The sequence below is a fragment of the Nannospalax galili genome, unplaced genomic scaffold (genome assembly GCF_000622305.1).
Source record: "Nannospalax galili isolate Female #2095 unplaced genomic scaffold, S.galili_v1.0 scaffold189, whole genome shotgun sequence".
Lineage (NCBI taxonomy): Eukaryota > Metazoa > Chordata > Mammalia > Rodentia > Spalacidae > Nannospalax > Nannospalax galili.
The window spans coordinates 5,751,304-5,776,727 of record NW_008360331.1 but is presented as its reverse complement, the minus strand read 5'-3'; the positions used below and the strand labels follow the sequence as shown (position 1 = coordinate 5,776,727).

The window sequence follows — 25,424 nt, the reverse complement described above, 5'->3', positions numbered from 1 at the left end:
TATTTCTTGATCTGGTATGTATAATTTGTCAGTAGGTTTTTGGAGTAATATGGTTCCCTCTGCTTTTTAAAACTACCTAGCCATTATTTATCTCTCGCATTGTCTCACCCCTCCATCATGGTTTCCCCAATTAAGGTGCCCCCATTTTCCCGTTTTCTCCCTTACTAATACCCTTCTCCTACAGTCCTACCTCTCTTGAGCTCCTTCTTTCCCTTTATCCCCTAGGTTCCTTGTATACCCTTCCCTCACACCTGCCTTATACCCAATTTTTATCCATATCTCGCTTATTAAGGCCTGCTTCCTACTGTTCTTCTCTTTCAGGTTCTTTCTTTTCCTTTACCTCCCTGTTTCCTTTCCATTATCCTGGTTCCTGTAGTTATGTCTGGATACATACTCACTTATCAGGGTCTGGTTCTCGGATCCACATATGAGGGAGAACATGTCAGTTTTTTTTTTTTTTCTGAGTCTCCCTTATTAAGGCCCGTTACTTACTATTCTCCTTCAGGTTATTTCTTTTGCTTTACCTCACTGTTTCCTTACCCTTGTCCTGGTTCCTGGAGTTACGTCTGTTTGCATACTTATTTATCAGAGTCTGATCCTAGGATCCACATATGAGGGAGAACATATGTCGATTTCTTTTTCTGAAATTGTGTTACTTCACTTAGTATAACAGTTTTTAGTTCCATCCATTTACCTGCAAATTTCATGATTTCATCTTTCTTTACTGCTGAGTAAAATTCCATAGTATAGATGAACCACATTTTCAGTATCCAGTCATCAATTGAGGGACACTTAGGTTGCTTTGTGAAAAGAGCAGCAACAAACAGGGATGTACAAGTGTCTCTGCAATAGGATGAGTTCTTTGGTATATGCCAAGGAGTGGTATAACTGGGTCAAATGGTAGGTTCATTTGTAGTTTTCTAAGAGTTCTTCACACTGCTTTCCATAGGGGTTGAACCAGTTTGCAGCCCCACCAGTAGTGCATGAGTGTTCCCCTTTCCCCACATCCTCTCCAACATTTGGTATCATTTGTTTCCTTGATCTTAGCCAGTCTGACTGGCCTAAGGTGGAATCCTAAAGTGGTTTTAATTTGCATTTCCCTAATTATTAGGGATGTTGAACATCTTTTAAGATGTTTCATAGCCATCTTATTTCTTCTTTTGAGAACTCTCTGTTCAGCTCCTTAGCCCATCTTTTAACTGGGTTGCTTCTTATCTTGGTTTTCTGTCTTTTGAGTTCATTATATATTCTGGATATTAAACCTCTGTCAGTTGTATCGCTGGTGAAGATTTTCTCCCATTCTGTGGGTTTTCTGATTGCTTCCCTGGTTGCCTCCATTGATGTACAGAAGGTTTTTAGTTTAATGAGGTCCCATTTGTTAATTCTTGCCCTTATTTCCTGAGCAATTGATGTCTGGTTTAGAAAATCCATTCCTACACCTGTGTCTTGTAGGTTTTTGCAATGTTTTCTTTAAAAAGTTTCAGAGTTTCAGGCTTTACATCGAGGTCTTTGTTCCATTTGGAATTGACTTTTGTGCAAGGTGAAAGATAGGGGTTTAGTTTCATTCTTCTACAAGTGGAGATCCAGTTTTGCCAGCACCATTTGCTGAACACGCTGTCTTTCCTCCAGTGAATATTCTTGGCCCCTTTGTCAAATATCCAGTGGCTGAAATTACATTTACTCATATTTAGGTCTTCAGTTTTGTTCCATTGATAAATGGGTCTTATTTTTGTGCCAGTACCATGTTGTTTTTATGACTATAGCTCTGTAATACAGCTTAAAATCTGGTATAGCAATCCCCCTGGCATTGTTGTTCGAGCTCATGGTTGCTTTGACTATCCGAGGTTTTGTGCTTCCATACGAATCTTAGGATGGTTTTTTCCAATTCTGTGAAAAATGTCACGAGGATTTTGATTGGTATTGCATTGAATCTATAAATGACTTTTGGTAGAATGGTTATTTTCACAGTATTTGTTCTTCTAATCCATAAGCATGGGAGGTCCTTCCATCTTCTAATGTCTTCCTCAGTCTCTTTAAAGATTTAAAATTTTCACCTGGTGTGGTGGTGCACGCCTTTGAGGCAGGCATATCTATGTGAGTTCAGGGCCAGCCTGGTCTACATAGTGAGTTCCTGGACAGCTGGAGCTACGGAGAGACTCTGTCTCAAAAAGACTGGGGTAAAAAAAAAAAAAGATTAACATTTCCATTTTACAGATCTTTAATGTCTTTGGTTAGGTTTTCTCCGAGACCTTATTTTTCTTGCAGCTATCGTGAAGGGGAGTGTTTTTATGTGCTCTTTCTCTGATTGCTTGTTATTGGTATATAGAAAGGCTACAGACTTTTGTAGGTTAATTTTGTAACCTGCCACTTTATTGAACTTGTTAATAATTTCTAGTTTTCTGTTGGAATTTCTGGCGTCTCTTAGATATAATATCATATCATCTGCAAAAAGGGCCAATTTTATCTCTTTTCCAATTATTGCTCCTTTAATTTCCTGCTCTTGTCTTATTGCTCTTGCAAGAGTTTCAAGCAGTATGTTAAAGCGAAGTGGAGATAGTGGACAGCCCAGTCTGGTTCCTGATTTCAATGTGAATGCTTCCAGTTTTTCTCCATTTAGAATGATGTTGGCTGTGGGTTTGTTGTATATGGCTTTAATTATGTTGAGGTATGTTCCCTCCAGTCCAATTCCCTCTAGGACTTTGAACATAAATGCATGTTGAATTTTGTCAAAGGCCTTCTCTGCATCTATTGAGATGACCATGTGGTTCTTTTCTTTGAGCCCATTTATATAATTTATGACATTTATTGACTTACATATATTGAACCATCCCTGCATCTCTGGGATAAAGTCCACTTGATCATGGTAGGTGATCTTTTTGATGTGTATCTGTATGTGGTTTCCAAGTATCTTGTTGAGAATTTTTGTATCTATGTTCAATAAGGATGTGGGTCTATAGTTTTCTTTTTTGGTTTTATCTTTACCTGTCTTTGGTATTAGAGTGATGCTGGCTTCATAGAAGGAATTTGGAAGTTCTCCCTCCATTTCTGTCTTTTTGAATGAATTAAGTAGTATTGGATGTAGATCTTCTTTAAATGTCTGATAGAATTCTGCTGTCAATCCATCTGGTCCTGGGCTTTTTTTAGTTGGGAGGTTTTGTATTACTGTTTCAATTTCTTTTTGTATTATGTTAGTCTCTTCTTGGCTTAGTTTTGGTGGTTCCCATGCCTTCAAATACCTGCCCATTTCTTTAAGGTTTTCAAATTTAGGAGCATATAGGTTTTTAAAGTATTCTCTTATAATGTTCTGTATCTTTCTGGTGTCTGTTGTGTTGTTTGCCCTTTCATCTCTGATTTTGTTGATATGGAGGTGTTCTTTCTTTTGGTTAGCTGGGCTCGTGGTATGTCAGTCTTGTTTATCTTTTCAAAGAACCAGTTCTTGGATTCATTGATTCTTTGTATTGTTTTCTTTGTTTCGATTTCATTAATTTCTACCCTGATTTTTGTTATTTCCTCTTGTTATTTCTTCTTGGGTTTTGTTTGCTGTTGCTTTTCAAGTGTGTTGAGCTGCAATGTTAAATCATTTATTTATGTTTTTTCCGATTTTTTGATGTAGGTACTTAGAACTATAAACTTCCCTCTAAGGACCACTTTCATCGTGTCATAGAGGTTTTGTTGTATTGTATTGTCCTTTTCATTTAGTTCCAGGAATACTTTTATTTCTTTCTTAATTTCTCTTTTGACCCATTCATCATTTAGGAGTTTGTTGTTTAATCTTCATGTATTCATGTGGTGATTAGGGCTTCTTCAGGTGTTGATTGTAAGCTTTATTGCATTGTGGTCTAATAGAATGCATGGAATTATTTCAGTCTTTTTGTATTTGTTGAGGTTTGTTTTGTGTCCCAGTATATGTTCAATTTTGACGAATGTTCCATGGGGTGCTGAGTAGAAAGTATGACCTTTGGTGCTTGGGTGGAATACTCGGTAGATGTCTGTTAAGTCCATTTGATATATGTTACTGTTTAATTTAGATGTCTCTCTGTTAACTCTCTGCTCTGTTGACCTATCTAATGGAGACAGTGGGGTATTGAAGTCCCCTACTATTAATGAGTTGGGGGTAATTTGGGTCTTAAAAGTCCTGTAGTATTGTTTTTATGAAGTTGGGTGCACTGGAGTTTGGTGAATATATGTTCATGATTGTAATATCTTCTTGATTTATTGTTCAGAATAAATCTCAATAAATCTGAATTTGATCAGAATAAAGTGGCCCTCTTTATATCTTCTGATTAGTTTTAGTTTAAAGTCTATTTTGTCAGATATTAGAATTGCTATACCTGCTTTTTTCTCAGTACCATTTGCTAGGTATATTTTTTCCATCTTTTCCCTTTAAGATAGTGTCTGTCCTTGAAAGAGAGATGAGTTTCTTGCAGACAACAAAAAATTGGGTTTTGTTTCTTAATCCATTCACCTAGTCTGTGTCTTTTGACTGGGGAGTTTAAGTCCATCAATATTTAAAGTTATTAATGAAAGATGGGTATTGAATCCTGTCATTTTTATTTCTGTTTACATTCTTGATATAGCTATACTCTTCCACAGTTATACCTTCATTGGATTTCTTTCTGCAATCCCTTGTGTATAGTCATTCCTTTCTTCAGCTCTTTGTATTGCTTCCAGAACTCTCTGAAGGGCTGGTTTTGTGGACATGAATTCCTTCAGCCTATTTATGTCATGGAGGATTTTTCTTTCCCCTTTGACTATAATAGACATTTTGGCTGGGTATAGTAATCTGGGTTGGCATCTGTGATCAGTTAAAACTCAGAATACTTTGGTCCAGGCTCTTCTGGCTTTCATAGTTTGCACTGAAAAGTCAGCTGTAATCCTAGTGGGTTTTCCTTTATATGTGACTTGATGTTTCTCTTTTGCAGCTTTCTGTGTTTTCTCTTTGTTTTGTACATGTAGTGTTTTTACTCTGATGTGCCGTGGAGACTTTCTTTTCTGGTCTTATCTGTTTGGTGTTCTATATGCTTCTTGTATTTGTATGGGCATGTCTTTTATTTTGGGAAGTTTTCTCCCATGATACTGTTGAAGACCTGGTCCATGCCATTGTCTTGAGTGTCTTCTCCTTCCTGTTTGCCTATGATTCGTAAGTTTGGTGTCACACAATTCCTGCATATTCCATTCTTGGGATTTCTTAAATTTTTCATAATCTTTGCTTGTGTGGTCTAGTTCATCCACTTTATCTTCCAGTCTTGATACTATGATTTCCATTCCATTCATCCTATTGGTGAGGCTTTCTCCTAATGTTTCTTACTGGCTTACTGAGTGTTTCATTTCCTTCATTTCAGCCTGAGTATTCTTCAGTATTTCTAGCTCTTTTCTGAATTTATTCAGAAGTTTATCCCTTATCTTCCTTCAGTTTTTTGATTTGTTTGTGTGTTCTTTAAATTCACTGAATTTTTTTATCATGTTTATAATTGTTGTTTTGAATTCCGTATCCTGTGTTATCTCGAGGGAGTTTTCATTGTACTCCTCTAGAGGACTATTGGTATTTGGTAGGGATGTGTTATTTTGGTTTTTCTTGTTATTATTTTTTCTCTGATTTTGACATGTGAATTTCTTTTGTAGTTTCTGATTCTTGTGTGAGACTCAAGCCTTCAAGTTTAGGTCTGCTTATTTTTGTAAACTTTATGTGTCTTTGTGGTTTACTTTTTGGGCATGAAAGCTGGTTCGTCTAAGCTTCCACTTCTCTCTTTTGATTTTATATTGGAATGGCCAGATTGCCTTTCTCTTCAGAAGATCCCATAAAGGCCCAAGTCAGATGAGGATCATATGCTCTCAGGCTTTCTCCTAAGGTCTGGATCCCTCCAGAAAAGATTATGGTCTCAGAAATTTGGGGTTTGGACTGGCCTGGGAGCCGGGCCCTGGAAAGATGTTGGTCTAGGGCAGCTGGTGCCTCTACCACCCAGAGATGCAAAGGAAGATGGCGGGGAGAGGCCCCAAAGGCTCCTGGGGAGTGAACTGCGAACTGTGTTGGTCTCGATCCAAAGAATCAGGAAGCAGAAAGGTCATCCCCAGTATCCAGGAAAGAGGCTGGTGGGTTATGCTGCCCAGGGAAGCAGAGGGAGGCGAAGGCGGGACCAGGCCCTGAGGGCTCCAGAGAGAGAGGCTGGAGAGTTGTGCTGACCAGGAAAGCAGAGGGAGGTGATGGTGGAGCCAGGGCCAGAGGGCTCCTGGGGACCCCAGAAGATACTGGGTTGGTCTGGATGCAAAGGATCAGGAAGCAGTGGTTGGTCCCCCAGTGTCTGGGCCGCCAAGACAAGGAATTGCACAGGTCCCAGGCTAGGATGAGAGATGGGCAGGGGAGATGGGAGCTTGAATGAAACTGGGGGATTCAAGGCACGGAGGGCGTGAGCTCGATTTAACCCTGGAGAGAGGCCTGCGGGTTGTGCAGGCCCAGGGAAGCAGTTGGAGATGTGCGAGAATGTAGGTTTTGATTGGAGAAATGAAAAAAAAAAATATAGCAAAAGACAGAGTAAATGAGCGTGCATAGTGTTTGGGGGTTGAATCTCAGGACCTCTACTGCCATCACAACAGAATGCACTGGACTAGGGCAGCTCTGGCCTACTAATGGAAGTAGGGAGTTGCAAAGGCAGCTTTGCCTACCTTGCTGTTTTTCCTGGTATAGTGGGACTGTGTACTTAAACTTATTAAATGAGTTTCGGCTCATTTTTGCATTGTCCTGTTCTTTTCCACAAATCTCCATGATTCCTGACCTTTGAGAGTTGACCCTTTGTTCCTGTACCTTCTTAATTTTGATGGTCACCCTAGGCATTGTAGTTCATTCCACAGCAGCTAACAGCAGCTTTGTTTGATCCATTCTTCTTTCTACCACCCCAGTTGGAAGCTTTTTTTCAAAGACAGTTTCTCACTTCATAGCCCAACCGGCCTGAATTTGTGATCTTGCTGCCCTATCAGTGAGTAAAACCATAGAAATTCCTGTTAATTACACTTGCATTTAAATTCTTCTGACAGAAAGTAATGAGCATTTAGCGGGTGCATGTGACTTAACTAAGAAAGTAGAGGCAGTGTAAGTAGACATTGTAATTTAAAAACCTGTTTGTACAGGGCGTCGTGGCACAGGCCTGTAGTGGGAGGCAGAGGCAGGCAGATCTCTGTTCAAGGCCAGCCTGGTCTACATGGTTCCTGGACAGCTTGGGGTACAGGGAGACCCTGTCTCAAAAAGATAAAAAAAATAAATAAATTGTTTGGTTTACAGCGATCTGTAAATCCAGTTCCAGGGGAAATGACGCCTTCCTCTGGTCTCTGTGGTCACTGGCCCCACATGGTGCATTTACATGCATATAGTCAAAACAGTCATACACATAAAATAAAAATAATATAACAAAAAAAGTTTTAAGGAAACTTGTTTGTAAAAATGAAATTGAATAGTAGCTGAAGAGGGAGTATTTTGTGTGAGAAAGTCGGATATCTAAATACTGAGGGTGAAGCTACCGAAGAGGCCAGAGGGAGTGAGACTTCAGGTACTTTGATGGCTTGACCTTTGAATACTAGCTGTGAGCTTGTAGATATCTCAGTGATAGAGCATAGGCACAAGGTGTTAAATTTAGTTCCCAGTACCATAAAAACATCAGAAATGTGCAGTAGGCATGTGGGAGCTAGTATAAAAACATCCCTAGAGTGGCACTGCAGGTGAGCTGGTGTCACGTTTTATCCAGCAACCTGAAATACAATCTATTATGAAGGATTTTTGTTTTCTGAATAAAAGTCTTGAAAGTATGAATTTATGACTAATTTTATTGTTGCTATGGTTACCTATATGTTACGCTAGTGAAATTATTTTTTAGCTTCAAATTTAATTGGGCAGAACATTTTCTCTAAAGCTTTAGACATTTTTTTCATTTTCAGGGGTATTACAAAAACAATTTCATTGTTCCTTGTATTTGCAGAGCATTTGTGTTTAGTAATGGTACAAAACGACCAAGTATTAAAATTGTAGAAACAAATTTCTGGGTTTAATTTTGTTTCCTTACTGTAAATTTTTCTCTTATTTTTCAGAGTCAAGTAAAGAACAGTTTGCTAGTACAAACATTGCTGAAGAGCTTGTGAAGCTTTTCAAGAAACAAATAGAACATGATAAAAGAGAAATGATTTTTGAAGTTCTTGCTCCATTGGCAGAAAATGGTGAGAAAATAAATATACCTTTAAGTTTTGATCACGTAGAGTTTTTCGGGTTTTTTAAATTGGTAGTTCTTAACTCCAAACCCTTCTTTGTGTTATTAATGATATATTAAGTTTTCATTTTGATATCTCTAACTTTAGGCTGTATTATCTCCTCCATAACTACATTTACATTGTCGAAAGCTGCTTTCCAAGTTTCTTTGATTTTGAAATCTTAGCAAAGATTCTTCTATAGTTAAGACATTTGTGTTTCACTGTAGAACAGGCATGTGAAGGCTGGGGAGACAACTCCATGTTAAAGTCTTTGCCACATAAGCATTAGAATCTGGATTCAGATCCCCAGAACCCATGTCAGAAGTCGAGTGTGGCAGTAAATGCCTATAACCCTAGCGTTATTGGATCCCAGGTGGGAGCGGGCAGATCTCAGAATGCTATTCTTGCTTGCCAAGTCAGTGAGCTCTGGGTTTATAGAGTGGTCCTGTCTGAAATAGGGTGGGGAATGACTGAAGACACCTAGTGTTGACCTGTGCCCTGCAGATATTCTAATGAGTGCACACACACACACACACACACACACACACACACACACAGAATTTTTTAAAAGATAGATGAAGTAAGAGGTTAAGCTCTGCTTCTGAAACCTTACAAGGTAAAAGGGGTTGAAAACTGGGATTTCTAGGCCTGTCAACAATGAAGACACTAGTGAACTACACCTTTGGGTAAAAACATCTCAAAGCATGCACCCAAGAAGGTCAAAGTAAAGCAGAGGAAACAAATCCAATTCTTGTAAATAATTTTAAATATAGTGTCTGGTACATATTCCAAGAGAACCAAACAAATGAGACAACACACTGTTTATAAGAAAAACCAAACAGCCACAAACCTTGATACTAGAATTATTAGACATTGATGTAAAATGTGGATACTGAGGCTAGAAAGATAGCACTTGCCAAGAAAAGTGTTTGCTTTGCAAGCATGGGGACCTAATTTTAAAATCCTAGAACCCATGCAAAGTTGTGTATCTATAATCCCCATGCTCCTGAAGCAGAATGGGAGGCAGTAACCTGGTGTAAACGGCAGTGAACAATGAAAGAAAGACCTATGTCAAAGAAGGTGAAATGCAGGAACCAATACCTGAGGTTGTCTTCTGACATCCACAAGTGTGCCATGCACACCCACACTCACAGACCTGTGCACTCATGCAAAAGGTAAACACAGAGATACTACATTCAAAGAATTAAACGCAAGCTAAAAAAAAAAAAACAAAAAAAACCAGAATGGGGGCTGGAGAGATGGCTCAGCAGTTAAAAACACTGACAGTTCTTAAAGGAGACCCAGGTTCAAATCTCAGCACCCACGTGGCAGCTAACAACTGTCTGTAACTCCAGTCCCAGGGCATCCAACAGCCTCTTCTGACCTCCACAGGCACAGGTACACTTACCTACATGCATGCAATACATGCATATACAAAATAAAATAATAAAAATTTTAAAAATGAATGGAAACTATAGGAAGTATTATAAAAATGCAATAGCAGATTTGAAAAGGAAAGCAAAAATTCCTAAATTGAAAAGTCAATCAAAATTAAGTACTTGATAGCAGGGTTTAACAGCAGATTAGATATAGTTTAATTAGAAAACCAGTAAACTGAGATATAAGTAGGAAGGAAATCCTGAATGAACTATAAAGAAAAAGGATTTACATAAAAGAAGATGAGAGTTTGGAAGGTAAAGTAATTGTCCCTCACATACATATTTTTTTAAGCACCAGAAGAGAGTAGAAATTTGAGGAAGGAATAATGCAAAGACTGTATTTGTTGGTAGAGAACTAATCTGAAATTATAAAGATACCAAACATACAAGAAACACAATGAGCACAAGCCATGACAGATGTCTTAGGCTGTTTATATTTCTATAACTAATTACCACAGGCTGAGTAATTCATAATCAAGGCTTACTCATTACACAGTTTTGAAGCCTAGAGAGTTTAAGACCGGGCATTGAGCTCCTTCTTACTGGTGGGAATCCTCTGTAGAACAGCACATAGCAATACAAAATAGTCCTCTTTTGACAAAGCCGCAGTCCCATAGCCGTGCCATTCTGACCTTTATCATCTCTCAAGACTTCTACCTTCAGATACATAGTCGTATTAAATCTGCACCCTCTTTATATATACCTCACAATGGAAATTAAATTTCAATATGAGTTTTGGTAGGGATAGTCAAATGAGAGAGAGAGAGAGAGAGAGAGAGTTATTTAGTTATACTAAAAATGCAGGAAACTAGTGGCAAAATCTTGGAAGTAACCAGAATAGAACTTTCAAAAGGAGCAAAAGACTGTCTGACAGCTTACTTCTCAACAGTAACAATTAAATCTAGGTGTTCTATGTGCTAAAAGAACTGACAGCCTAGAATTCTTTTTTTATTTTTTAATTTTATTTTATGTATATGAGTGCAGTGCCTCCATGTATGTATGTAAGTACACCTATGTCATTCAATCCCCACGGAGGTCAAAAGAAGGGGTCGGATTCTCCCTGAAACTAGAGTTATGGATGGTTGTTAGCCACCATGTGGGTGTTGGGAGTTGAACCTGGTCCTCTGCAAGAGCAGTCACTGCTCTTAAGCACTTGGTCATCTCTCCAGTCCGTCAACCTAGAATTCTAAATTAATGAAAATACCTTTCAATATTGGGGCAAGAAAAAGATTTCCAGATTAAAAGCTGAGAATATTCAATAGTGCACAGTAACTTAAAGAAGTTATAAATGTATACGGATAGAAGGAAAATTATATAAATGGTGGAGAGAATAAAGATTGACAAGAAAAAATTACCAAGTTATTTATTATAAAGCTTAAAATGCATAATTTAAGTCAGGCATAGTAGCCTGTAATCCTAGCACTCCTGAGGCAGAGGCAAGAGGTTTGCTGTGAGTTCAAGGCCAGTGTGGTGTACATAGCAAATTCTAGGATAGCTAAATGGAGAAGCCCTGACTCAAAAAGACCTTTAAGAAGAAAAATACGCACATAATTGAAAATATACTACAAAATGAAGAGATAATCTTTCTAGTAAACAATACTAGAAACATGATAAAAATATTGTTGGAAGCATTGCCTCACCCTGCATCATTTTTAAAATTCTCTTAATAAGTTACCTCAGTATGAAAGTTAAAGCCAGAAAGTTTGTTTTTGTAGCTCTCAAAAAATTTTAATCATAAAAGTATTTAATATTTAGATGCTTCCGTTAAAAGTGAAGCCAGATTTGATAATTTAGGCTTGTAATCGCAACAACTTAAAAAGTCAGGAGAAGCCAGGTGTAGTGGCGCACGCCTTTAATCCCAGCACTCAGGCAGAGGCAGGCGGATCCCTGTGAGTTCAAGGCCAGCCTGGTCTACATAGTGAGTTCCAGGACAGCTGGGGCTACAGGGAGACCCTGTCTCAAAAAGACCAAAAAAATAAAAAATAAAAGTCAGGAGAACTGTCACGAGTTCAAGGTCAGCTGGAGCTCCATAGTGAACACATGGAGAATACCAGCTCAGCCAGGGCTAGATAGTAAGACCCTGTCTTTTTTTAAAAAAGTAACTGCATAGTAGGTGAGAGACCATTTTTTATCATATATATAAAATCAACAGAGGGACAGAGAGAGGGTTCATGTATACAGTATAGAAATTTTCCCACATGTAGAAAACCCAGTGAGAAAATGTGCAAAAGATTTAAGTAGGTAAAAGACGAAATCAAAGTGACTAGTAAACACATGAAAAGACACTGCAACAACCCATATCCACTGAAATTAGAGTGATTAGTAAATCATGGTGTGTTAAAAAAAGGAAAGAAGACAAATACAGTAACCAACACGTCTGACTCTTTGTTTTCATTACTTTTTTAGATATAATCTTGCTATATAACTGATGATCTTATACTCATCGTGTACTCCATGCTGGCTTTGAACCTGATTTCTCTTGCCTTGTGATGCCTCTGGCTCCCAGTTACTAAGACTACAGGGGTGCAACTTGAATCTGGCGCAAATCATATAAGCATAGTATTAAAAGGAAAATTTTAACTGGCCAGATGGCTGATAATTTGAGTTGAATCCCCATACCCACAGGATAGAATGAGAACCAGTTCTTAAAAGTTGTCCTCTGACCTCTACATGGGCTTAAAACCCCCTCAGACAGACAGACACACACACACGCACACTATATTTATACATTTTTTTCTTTTAATTTTTAAATGGAAAATGCAGACACTGAAAAATACATATTATGCTATGTCATTTATATAAAGTTTAGAGAAGGGTAATAAAGGACTGATATAGCTCAGTGCCGAGGATGTCTGAAGCCCTGTAGTCAGTCCCCAGTACCACAGAAATAATGAAAGAACTGACACTGAACCAGTTTTAGGAATGGTTCTTTACTTGGTGAAATAATGAAGTATGGAGGTGATTTACCAGAGTGGCCCTTGGGTATTGATTTGAAAGGTATGAAGGGAGGGACTTGTGATCATAAAGGCGTGTACAGAGGGGCTTCTTGGGGTATTGCAGTATCACTGTGGGCAATTGCTTGTTCTAGGTGGAAGATACAGAGTAATTTTCTTCCAATGATTGCTTGTGACCAGTAGGTATATTTTGTGTACTTTCTGGATTTGTGGTATTGGGTTTTTTGGGGGTTTGTTTTGTTTTGTTGTTTATGGGTTTGTTTTTTTGCCCTTTTTAACTTTTAAAAGAAACTTTATTGAGAATTTCATACATGCATCTTAAGGTGTTTTGATCAAATCCATGCCCACTCTCTCCCCTCCAACACCTCCCATATTTCCCCATTACTTTTTTCTAACAACTTTGTGTATTATTTCTTTTTTTCTTCCTTTCTCTCTCTTTTTCTTTTCTTTTCTCTCTTTCTCTCTCTCTTTCTTTTTAAATGGGTCTTTTTGCTACTCTAACATTACCCTTCTAAAGAGGTAACCCTAAAGTCTTTTAGGGATTAGATAAGGGCTCCCAAATCCCTTTGTCATTTTGGCCTTTGGAAAAGAGTATGTTGCTAAGAGGCCCAAGGACATTTTGACTTTTAGCCAAGAAACTGGCTCCTTTCCTTTGAGGTCTTTTTCACCCTAACTGCCTAGCCAGTTCCTACCTCCTATTCTTATCACACCATACTCTGAAGAGGTTACCCAAATTGCAGATAGGGAATTGGGACACAGACCCCTCTGGCTTCTTCCACGCTGAACAGGGACGCAGGGTGAAGCAATTGGGGTACCCCTTCAGTGGGTCTATCTAAAAGACCCCCAAATTGCATAACTCTTATCTGCAGGGGGGAAAGAAAATCCTTGACTGATGAATAGGGGATTTGAAGAAGTAAAGGCAAGAGTAGTTAGCATTACAAGTTCTAGACAGAGAACCAGAAAAAAGTCAGAACAGGGCAAATTTCAAATATTCATATGAGAGTCCATTAGAATTTCTTGACAGGGGCTTCCAAAAGCATCCCTCTATTGGGTTCCTCCTCATTCAGGATTTGCTTTCAGGTATTTTGATAGCTGTTAGAATAGTTAGAATTAGTGTCAGTTCCCTCTCAAAGACTTCTAGATAGGGGCCAAAAACAAATTTATCCATCATTTTAGAACAATAGCTGGTTGTCTCCCTTAGCTACAGGTGGGCACTACAGTATTGCAGACCAAGATTTGAAGTCTTATATCTGAGCAGCACTTTCTGATTAGGAACAAAATCATCAATGAGAAATAATTGTCTAAATAACTTTTTATATGGACTTAAGCCTAATGTTTGGGAAGTGTAATCCCCTGAACTCTTAAAGAAATAAACTGATGACTTTAATCTTTGGTTATACTTTCCTTTTGGGTGTTTAAGACCATACAGCTGGCCCAAATAAATCAATTTATGTTTATACTTAAGGTCATTTGAGGATCTGGTCCTCAGGGGTCACATGGGCTTCGGAGGAGCCCCTGGCTCCTTTCTTTTACCAGTTTCATCTATGTGAAGATAAGTCAAAGGTCCTGCTTGACCATATCTGGCTTCACTTGGAAGCATAGATGAGATGTTTCCTCTGAGTTGATCCTTCTCTTTGTAGATTAGACACTGGTTCAAGTCCATCTTGTGAGGTCTCCATGGCCTCCCTGAACAAGAGGACAGGAGACTCACAATTACAGGACATTTTGAAAGATGTTCCATAGTCTCCTGGAATTTGGTTGACCTTGGAGGGCAAGGGGCAAAAACTCACTTTTAAGTCCCTCTGACCAGATGAGTATAGTCCTCAAAGTATGGCTGTTAAACATCCAATAAGGTTTGTTTTTGCCTTTTTAAGAAAGGTTATGTGACCATTAATCTTGATTGCCAAGGTGATTGAGTTGATTGAGAGACACCTAGGATTAAGGTGAACCTCTGGGTGTGTCTGTGGAAACTTTTCCAGAGGATTAACTAAGGGGTTGAAGAATTGCCCTGAATTTGTACAGCAACATTCTACAGGCTGGGGACCTGGATAGAATGAAGGATAGGGATGGAGAACTCCCTAGCCAAGCATTCTCTCTCCCTGCTTCCTTGCTACCATGTGAGCTGTTCTGTTTCATCGCACCTTCCCTGTATGATAGACTGGAACCATGAGCTAAAGTATAACCCTCCTTCTTTCCTCCCTCCCTCTCTTCCTCCGTCCCTTCTTTCCTTCTAAGGTATTTTGTCATAGTGACAAAAATGAATGCAGATTATTTAACACATATGTATATGTTTTATACCTTTGTACACATACATATACAGACAGAATGGGGTTGATAAATGTGCTAGGATGTCTACTTTTTCAAAATGTCTTGCTGATCTTAACTAAGGCAGTTTAAGCTGACTAAATTTGTGATTGCAGTCAAACTGTAAGAAGATCTGTGAACTTTCATGTTCTACATGTCTAAGTGCCTTAAATCTCATTCTTGACAAAGAAACTTGTTTTCTTTTATCTCATTTGATGGTTCTGCAAAATGAAAATGTTATCGTGCTCTCAAAGTTTTATTCCAAAGAATGACCTGTAATCTTACAGAATTTCTGAGCAACAATGTTTTTCTCTATTGTTTTCTACCTTCATCTCTGTTTAATAATTTCACAATGAATGGACTGATACCCCTTTAAGAACGTGTTTCTGAATTCTTTCCATCTGATCTATCTGGTTTTCTTGCTATACAAGAAGAGTAATTGTAACATAGAATATGTTTGTATGGTTCAAGGTTTTAGCATTTCTAAGACTTTAAAATCATGGTTTTCAATTCTAGTTTCCATACATCTTTAGCTCTAGCATTCTGTAACCAAGGAAACATCCTGTTTTAACGTTGGCCCCATACAAGTGTACCTTTTTAAAAGTATTTTTTGTAGTTAAAGATAATATTGAGCTGGGCATGGTGGCACACACCTTTAATCCCAGCACTTGGGAGGCAGAGTCAGGCGGATCTCTGTGAGTTCAAGGCCAGCCTGGTCTACATAGTGAGTTCCAGGACAGCTGGGGCTACAGGGAGACCCTGTCTCAAAAAAAAGACCGAAAAAAAAAAGATAATATTGAAGGGAATATTAATGGTCCTGATAAGTAAAATATTATTATAATAAATAATATATAATATAATTGTATATAATTATTATAAATATGTATGACTACAGTAAATATATTATGTATAATATAATTATATAATAATAATAAAGTATTTTTTGTAGTTAAAGATAATATTCAAAGGAATATTAGTGGTCCTGAATTTGTATGTTGCAGTTTCCTAAGAGAAGAAACCTGAAATTTGTATTCTTTAGCGCCTGTTTCTTCCACATGACAAGCTGAAACTGCTTTTGCTGCATGTGATACAGACACAGCTCAGGAAACCCAATGAGTAAAGTAAAGCACAACTAAGGAGATAACATTAAACTTAAAATTTTTTAACAGGAGATAGATATGGATGCAAATATAAAATCCTTAGCAAGTGACACAATGGAAGAATAAGACTTTAGGCCTGTAAAGCAATTTGGTTTGGGAGTGGAGTCTTCCATATAGAAGTCAGTTTTTAAAATGTAACTAGAACACAAATTATGTTTCTGAAATACCGTATTTTATTGGTTAAACATCAGAAAACTTTTTTTCCTTTCAACTTTATTATGAGCATGTTTAAAACATCTTAGTAAATAGAACTTAGTATAATGAACCACCATGGATCCATGCTCAAAGAAAGCTTTAAATTAATGAAACTTGAGGCTTTATTTTTAAAAACATGACTTCTAAAGTTATAAACAATACCAGGAAATTTTTCTGTATAATGATGACTCTAAATATATATGGGTTAAAATTTACTAATAGTGTCCTTTTAATATATGCATATAACATGTTACATAAAATACACCTACTATGGGTTTTGAATACAAATCTATTAAAAGGACACTATTAGTAAATTTAACATAAGCATGATCTCTAAAGAATAGTAGAGTGGTACTTGTGGCTGTTAGCATTAAGAATTGATTTATTTGGGTACTATAAGACATTGTAAGAGGACAAATAATTTCAAGTGGAAGAATGAAATTGGTTTTATGTATTTAAGCTACACTACCAAATACTTAATCTTAAAACTCAAATGTTTAATGTAGTGTATCTAAATCATGCATAGGCCAGGTTTAAAATGTATTAGTTACAGTTCTTCATAACAGATAGATCACTTAGGTTAGAGGTCCTATGCCATCTAAACTTTTGGTTTTGTTCACATTATTCTTTAGATGCTATTAAACTACAGCTGGTTGAAGCAGGTTTGGTAGAGTGTCTACTAGAGATCGTTCAGCAGAAGGTGGATAGCGACAAAGAGGATGACATTGCTGAGCTTAAAACTGCTTCAGATCTGATGGTTCTATTACTTCTTGGAGGTGAGTTATAACTTATGCCACTCAGAAAATATAGTTATCAGAGTTTTAAAAATGTATGGTCTGGAGCCGGGCGTGGTAGTGCATGTGTTTAATCCCAGCAGGCAGATGCAGGCCTCTGTGAGTTCAAGGCCAGCTGTCTACATAGGGAGTTCAAGGCCAGCTCCAGCTACAGGGAGTAAAAAAAAAAAAAAAAAAAAAAAAAAAAAAAAAAAGCATTGCCTCTTTTATAAACGCTATACTAGGCATTTTTTTATTTCCTAGCTCACTTGCTGTTGATATGATAATTTTTAAATCTTACACATACGACAAAAAGAACAAGGAGATGGCAAACCTAAGAAAGGGAAGCCTTTGCTGTCTTCCAGGATCTGAACACCTGATCCACAGAAGAGCAGCTATGACCCCGAGGGACTAAAGCTGAGTAGTACTCGAACTTGCACTACACAATTTCTAGACTTTGTCGTCTAATTTCTTCTAAAGCCTGTTTAGTCTTTCCATTTATGAACTGGATACTCTGTGAGGAGTCTCCTTTACTAGTTGGTTGTCCACTTTGGAATGTGAATTTGTTGCTCCTGATTATATTTCTCTTACTGTCTCCTTATTTTGTTTCCCTCCAGATGAATCCATGCAGAAACTTTTTGAAGGAGGAAAAGGCAGTGTGTTCCAAAGGGTACTTTCCTGGATTCCATCAAATAACCACCAGCTACAGCTTGCTGGGGCATTGGCAATTGCAAACTTTGCCAGGAATGGTATGCATATTCGTTCTTCCTTTATAAATAAAGCATTTTGTGTTTTTTAAATTTCTGCTTTTCTATCATATATTGTTATATGTGATGAAAAAGTGTGAGGAAATATGTGTAATAAAAAGTATGTGATGAAAGTATAACTTAAGAAATTTTTGTGTGCAGTTTTATTTCTTTAGAAGTCTGAATTACTTGTAGTGACTTTGCTAACAAGTTATACATTTTATGTAATTACTTAAATTTTGAGGTGTAAAGATTATGAACAGAAATCATGAAGTGATTTTGAATTTTTTTTTCTTTAATTTTATGTGTATGAGTGTATTGCCTGCACGTATGTGAGTGCACCCATGTTGTGCAATGCTGTGGAGGTCAGAAGAGGGCTTCAGATTCCCCTAGAATTGGAGTTAAGGACAGTTCGTAGCTACCATGTGGGTGCTGGGACTCAAATCCGGGTCCTCTGCAAGAGCAGTCAGTTCTCTTAATCACTGAGCCATCTATCCAGCCCCGATTTTGAATATTTTATACTTCAAGTTTAGTGAACTTAAGCATATACATCTGATGTGGGAGGATATGTTTTGTGCCTGGTGATGTTATTTTGGCTTTAATAATCTTAGTATTCATTTTAAGGCTATCAGGTTGTACTCTTAAGTCCATGAAACTTATACATGAGTAATCCTATATGTGTACTACATTTAGTTTAATAATATTTCAAAGGCACCAGACTTCTGTGTGCTTATAAAATCTGATACTCTTGTTTTTTTAATCTAGAAATGCTTACTATGTCTAGGAAATATGAACTATATTTCTTTCTAGTTTGTTTTATTCCAATGTGAATTATTGGTATATGATGCAGGTTGAGTGTCCCTTGATCCAATATGCTTAAAACCTAAAGTATTTTTTAGATTTTGAATTTTCTCAGAGTTGGGACTATTTTGATAGGCATGAGGGGATATCTTGGTCAGAAAGTCTAGGCCTAAGCATGGAACTTACTCTGTGTTTTCTGTACACTTTATATAAATAGCCTGAGAGCACTTTTATAGGATATTCTTAGTGTGTCTTCATTTTGACTAATCATCACATGAAGTCAGTTGTGCAGTTTCTACTTGCAGTACCATGTCAGTGCCACCAAGTTTTCAGAGTTTAGAGCATTTCAGATTCATGGGTTTTGCATTAGGAATGCTCATCCTATATGCTATAATGGCTGAACCCCCTCCCTTATGTTAGAGAGAACTTCTCAGTAATGGCTGACAAAACAATGATTAGGCCTGGGATATACATCAGTAGAGAGTGTTTGTCTACTGTGCCCCAGGTCCTAGATTCAGTTCACAGCAAAGAAAGGTCGGCAAAATATTGATAGTTATTGAAGCTAAATGTGGCGTAAATAATAGCTCTCCTTTAATCCCAGCACTTGGGAGGCAGAGGCAGGCGGATCTCTGTGAGTTCAAGGCCAGCCTGGTCTACGTAGTGAGTTCTGGGCGAGCTGGAGCTACAGGGAGACTCTCTCAAAAAGACCAAAAATAATAATAATAATAATAATAATAGCTCTCTCTGTTTTGTAAATGTTTGAAAATCACTGAACAATAAGCAGCAGTTCTGATAACAAAAGTTAGATTACTGTTACTGTAACATTAGCAGAACATGAGCTACTGGTAGGCGTTTCAAAGGTGTAGTTTCTACTTATATTCTGATGCGCAGTCAGTTGCTTCAGGATTTTTCTGATTTCTAAAATTTTTACTATTTCAAGGATCTGACTCAGGATATGCTAGAACTAAATCTATGCAAAAAAGAGGTGGAATTCATTTTATCTTGTCACAGCTACTTTTCCCAATACAAATGAATGCACAAGGAGCAGTACTGTAAGATATTCATGCACATTTTTATAAAGGAAGAAAATTGCTTCTGTTTTGTTTAGATGGAAATTGTATTCATATGGTAGACAACGGAATTGTAGAAAAACTTATGGATTTACTGGACAGACACGTAGAAGATGGGAACGTGACTGTGCAGCATGCAGCACTAAGTGCCCTCAGGAACCTAGCCATTCCAGGTAAGATGAAACAGCCATGTGAAAACAAAATACATGTTTACTCTGTGGTTATTGGACCTCCCTGCCTGTTAAAACAGGGAAAGAGCTAAGCATGTTGGCACATGCCTTTAATCCCAAGTGCAGAGGCACACCAATTGCTGTGAGGTTGAGGCTAGCCTGATCTATCAAAAAAAAACAAGAGAAAGTTGAGAGTGTGCTTTTTGTAAATACATACCAACATTTTCAGGTTTACTCTACAAATTTTACAAATAAATGCTTGAAATTGGGTTTAAAAGAACTAGCATGATTTTATGTAAGTGCCTATAAACAAACAGGATACTTACATATACTTAATCTCATTTTTAAAATTTGTTTTCAGCCAGGCGTGGTGGTGCACGCCTTTAGTCCCAGAACTTGGGAGGCAGAGGCAGGCAGATCTCTGTGAGTTTGATGCCATCCTCGTCTACATAGTGAGTTCCAGGCTAGCTGGGGCTACAAAGAGACCCTATATCAAAAGACAAAAAAAAGAAAAACAAAAATTGTTTTCTGTTTTTGTTTTGTTTTGCTTTTGAGATAGGCTGTATCCCAGGCTGGCCTCAAATTTGCTGTGTATTTGATAACCTTGATCCTCCCACCTCTGCCTTCCAAGCTCTGGGATTACAGGTGTATACCAGCATACCCAGCAATCTCCTTCTTAATATTTACAGGTGACAGGATTGTTTCTAGACAATATAATAGAAAAATAGAAAATAGGGTCTTAAAGCTCGTAGGAACTAGATGTGTATTGAATAGAATATTTATCCAGAATTTAGCACCATTTTAACCATAGTCTCTTTTTTTCTAGTTGTAAATAAAGCAAAGATGTTATCAGCTGGAGTCACAGAGACAGTTTTGAAATTCCTTAAATCTGAAATGCCACCAGTTCAGTTCAAACTTCTGGGAACATTAAGAATGTTAATAGATGCACAAGGTAAAAGAAATGCTTTTCTAAGTTGGTTTTTGGCATAGTGTTATTGTGTCAGTAATTAAAATAGGATTTGTTTTTCTAGCTTTCTGAATTATGTAATTGTAAAAGTAAATAGCAAATAAAAGTTAGAGACTGATTTTAGAGGTCCATTAATTCTCAGGCTTGTTCTAACCTGTTTTAAATAGAAAATATGTTGTGTATCATTAATACATAAATCCTGTATACATTTATTACCAGTTCCTGAGGGGTTTTGGGTTTTGATATTTCATACCTGTATTTGTCTTACTTTCAAAATCCTGTTTTAGTCGAGTGTTTAAAGATATATTTTGCATTTTTTTCTTTGAAGAAACAGCAATGAAAACCACTCCTAGGAGTGAGCTGTTTTTTGGTTTTGTTGTTGTTTATACTTATTTCTAAATTCTTAACCCTTCTCAATTTTGATTGCTTAGAGTCCTTTTGAAAACCCTTTCTTACAGTCTACCAGAGTTTTAACAGACTGTTAGACTTAACTAAGAGTATGAAATTGTTTATTTTTGTGTTTTTCTGAAGGTCCATAATTTTATAGATAATCTAAATAGCCCATCAGGCAAGGAACGTGTGCAGCACTTGATTTCATAAAATTATTACGCTATGTATTTAGACCCGTAATTTTCCTCCACACATCTAAGTTTATGTTAGCTGATTGCCTATCAGTGATTCAGGCTTTTTCGGTTTGCCTTGTTTCCTATAGCAGAAGCTGCTGAACAACTGGGAAAGAATGCTAAATTGGTAGAGCGTCTGGTGGAATGGTGTGAAGCCAAAGATCATGCTGGCGTGATGGGAGAGTCCAACAGACTGCTCTCTGCTCTCATACGGCACAGTAAATCAAAAGTAAGTTCCCGAGGAAACCATGCACTACCACAAATTAGAGTAGCCCTTGTAAAAGCCAATACCATGGTTAAATATTCGTGTATTATATAAATCACCAGGGCTATCAGAAAATGAAGACTGAGGTTTTTTTATTTTTGAATTACAGTTAAAAGTAATGCTCAGGTAGGAGCTAGAGGATGTAGGGGAAGGGCCTTTTCAGGTACCAATAAATGTACAGAAGCACCAAAACATCAAAAGGGAAACAGCAACTGTAGAGCTAATGTAGAGAGCCCGGGAGGGTTATTGGGGATTAAGGTACATTATACGCCAAGTTAGATTTATGGATTCGTCTCCAGAAAAGTAGGTCTGTCCCCTCCCCTGTCTCCTTGCTGACTAGGGTTGAAATCAGAGACTTGGACATGCTAGGAAAATACCCTATCATTGAACAGCATTGCTAACCCTTTTGCATTTTTATTTTAAGACACAATTTCACTGTTGCCCAGGCTAACCTTGAGAGGCTGGGATTTCAAGCATGTGATGCCCTCCCTGCAGAAGTATGAACTTCTTTAAGGGTTTTACCCCGCAGGGTACCATTACTCGATTTTTATTTAGAAAGACGATGTTAGCATTTAATGGAGGCACAGGGAATAGTTAAAGCAAAAGTATACACGAGAGAGCTGAGTGTGGTGCACGTGCCTTTAATCCCAGTACTTCCCTCGGGAGGCAGAGGCAGGCAGATCTCTGTGAGGTGGAGGCCAGCCTGGGCTACAGAGAGTTCTAGGCTAGCTGGGGCTTTCTCAAAAAGACTAAAAAAAAAAAAATGTATAGTGTGTGTGTGTGTGTACACGCACACGGATAAAAGGTGATGAAAGCTGAATTGAAATTTGGACTTGTTTGAAATTGCTCATATTCAGTCATTTTTTGACACACAAATTTCATTGTTCCAACAATTTGTTTCAATCCATGGTTCTGTTGAATAGTATCATTGAAGATGGAAAGAAGGATTTGACAAAGGTATAGGCAATAGAATCGACAGGACTCAACACGAGGGATGTAGAACAAGGTAATGTTTAAAACAAGTTAGGAGCTTGGCACCAAGTAGGGTTGTGCCATTCATCCAAACAAGACAGAAAGAAGATTCCCTCACTCTTGTATTCCAACCCTTTTCCATATTTTCTGGAGTATTTACCTTTAGTCTTTTACTCTATGAGGTTTCCCACCAACAGTTTAGAGTTTAGGCAAACCATTACTGTGTTAGCTGCATTACATACAACAGCAATATGGTTCTTGCACCTGAACATGGAACTCTAAGGTAAATTCCTATTCCATGTGGTAGTAAGGCCCACAGATATGTGACTAAGACATAGTATACCATCAGTTCAGTGTCAACAGACAAACTTCAGTTGTATATGAGAAAATTCAGAGCCAACATTATTGAAATGCTATCCTACTAAATTGAAATTTGGTCATTAAGGTGTTTAAGAGACACATGGCCCTGTACCGTCATAGATGTTAAAGTATGTAAACACGTACACATACACGTAACGGAAAACACTGGGAATTATATAGGATTGAAATTTTATGTTCACACTATAAGTAGGTTTGCAATTCAGTGAAATGACTATTTTCCCCAAATGTGTCTTTGCTGTGTTTGAGAATAAACTATTAAGCAGCAGTAGAAACCTTAGTTCACAAACTTCATGATCAGCATTTTAAATATATTCATTACATTTTAAATATATTCATTACATGAGTTCCAGGTCAGAATGATTCATTTAAATTTTTTAAAATTAAACACTGACAGTGATCACTCTTTAACAGCAGTTTCCAAAGTATGTTCTGTTAAATAATTTCAAGAAATGTTCTTTTTGTATGCATATACGTTGAAGTAGGATGATCAGATCATTTGCTAGCTACGTTTTTACTTTGTGGAGAAACCGCCACAATTTTCTCCTTAAAAGCTGCACTAATTTTGTTCCCATTAATGGTGTGTGAATATAAATGAAAATTCTCCTTTTCCCCACATCCTTGCCAGCACTTATCATTGCTTGTTTTTGATAGTAATCATTCTAACGCAATGAGATCATACCTCATTTCTTTTGACATGAATTTCTCTCACAACTAATAAAATCATACTTTTTTTTTAACCCGTAAATTTGTTGACCATTTGGATTTGAGAACTATCTATATCTTTTAGCCATTTTAAATTGGGTTATTTGGGGGTGAACTTTTAAACATCTTTACATAGTCTTATTTTGTCATAATGTGTAGAATGCTTTGCCGTCAGTAGGTTTTCTCTTCAGTCTGTAGTTGATCTACTTTGCTATGCAAAAGCTTCTTAGTTCCATTTGACCAGTTTTGCTTTTGTTTCTTATGTTTTTGAGGTTTATTTTGTAAAAAAAAAAAAAAAAAAAAAGAAAAGAAAAAAGAAAAAATTGTGTTGTCTATCTCAGTTTTCATCTGTTTGCCCTCTATTTTCTTTTAGTATTTTTGTAGTTTGGGGAAAGGTGTTTAGGTCTTTGGTCCATTTAGGATTAATTTTATTTATTGATATTGGGTGTAAGAAGCCATTTCAGCCTTTTGCCTGTGAATATACAGTTTTCTTGCTAGCATTTATTGAAGAGGCTATCCTTTTTCCAGTGTATGTTTCTGAAAACTTTGTCAGGAATCAATTGCCTGTAAATGGGGGCGAGGGGGCTTATTTCTGGATATTGCGTTCTGTTCCGTTTGTCTGCTTTTATGCTGTCATCATGCCATTTGATTTACTGTAGCCTTGGACTGTGTATTTTGAAGGTAATGTGTACTTCAAGCTTTGTTTGTTTAGGTCAAGATGGCTATTTGGGGTATTTTTTACTTCCTTATGAGTTTTATGATTTTGTTTGTTTAGCTCTATGAAGAAATCACACAGTCTGTGCCCAGAGACACATTCATATTCATTCTCTCGCTCACTTGCTCTCTCCCCCCACACACGTGACTTCCTCAATATTGTCCTCCATATCACAGGTATCTAGAGATTGATCATGTGTTTAATTCCTTGGAGTTCTCAGATGTGGCCCACAGCTGCTGTTTCATGTTGGATTTAGACTCCCTGTAGACAGGATTTGTGTAGAACCAACAACTCATCAAATGCTTCAAGTGCAACTTAACTTGATTAGATGTGTGAGAACAAGAATCAGCCAGGGCTTAGAGAATAAGGGTTTCTGCTCAGAGACTGCTCTTCTGATGTTTTCAACTCCACTTCGATGAGGTAAATTGTGTTCTTGATGTTGAGTTCATTCAGCATTTCAGTGTGATTGTTGGTGGATATTTTTGGAGCCAAAAGGATTTTCTCTGTCCCTCTCTCCCAAAGCCCTTTGATGGTCTTGCCTATTTGAAGGCCCAGTACTTCATCAGGCTAGCTGTGGGCTGCCAAACCAGTTAGGAAGGGTTTTAGTAACCCAGCCTTTGTCTGACTGTGTAGACAATGGTACCTATTTCCTAAGGATGAAGGGGCCTGTCTGCTAACCACAGGTGTTAGCAATGAGTAAGCAGAAAACAGAATGCTACCTTGTTAATGGCAAATGGTGCTGTTCTTTCAGAATGTGATCTCTAAGGAACTGGATGAGGAGGTGATGAACGGCTACCTGTTAGTGTTAGACTTCATCCTCTGCTTCTTTCTCACCTCATGTTAATATCTGTAAATGGCATTTAAACTGCAACCTGTGGTAAGGCAGCTGCATTGTGGATATAGTATGATGCAATAGCCCTTTGTAGTCCATCTCACTCCATCTCTTCAGTTCTTTGAA

At 37.6% G+C, this 25,424-nt stretch overlaps 1 protein-coding gene across 9 annotated transcripts in view; it reads left to right on the top strand.

Annotated features, from left to right (window-relative positions):
- The window catches only part of Rap1gds1 (Rap1 GTPase-GDP dissociation stimulator 1), a 122,510-nt gene that overhangs the window by 78,017 nt on the left and 19,069 nt on the right, over window positions 1-25,424 (top strand). For 7 of the 9 annotated variants that reach the window (XM_008826186.3, XM_008826182.2, XM_029560230.1 and 4 more), the window contains 6 exons: window positions 8,074-8,199; window positions 16,914-17,057; window positions 17,672-17,803; window positions 19,710-19,844; window positions 20,668-20,793; window positions 21,521-21,660. In XM_008826186.3, the coding sequence (XP_008824408.1) occupies window positions 8,074-8,199; window positions 16,914-17,057; window positions 17,672-17,803; window positions 19,710-19,844; window positions 20,668-20,793; window positions 21,521-21,660 (803 nt within the window). The remainder of the gene's footprint in view (window positions 1-8,073; window positions 8,200-16,913; window positions 17,058-17,671; window positions 17,804-19,709; window positions 19,845-20,667; window positions 20,794-21,520; window positions 21,661-25,424) is intronic. The other 2 variants (XM_029560226.1, XM_008826184.2) reach the window with 1 other exon arrangement.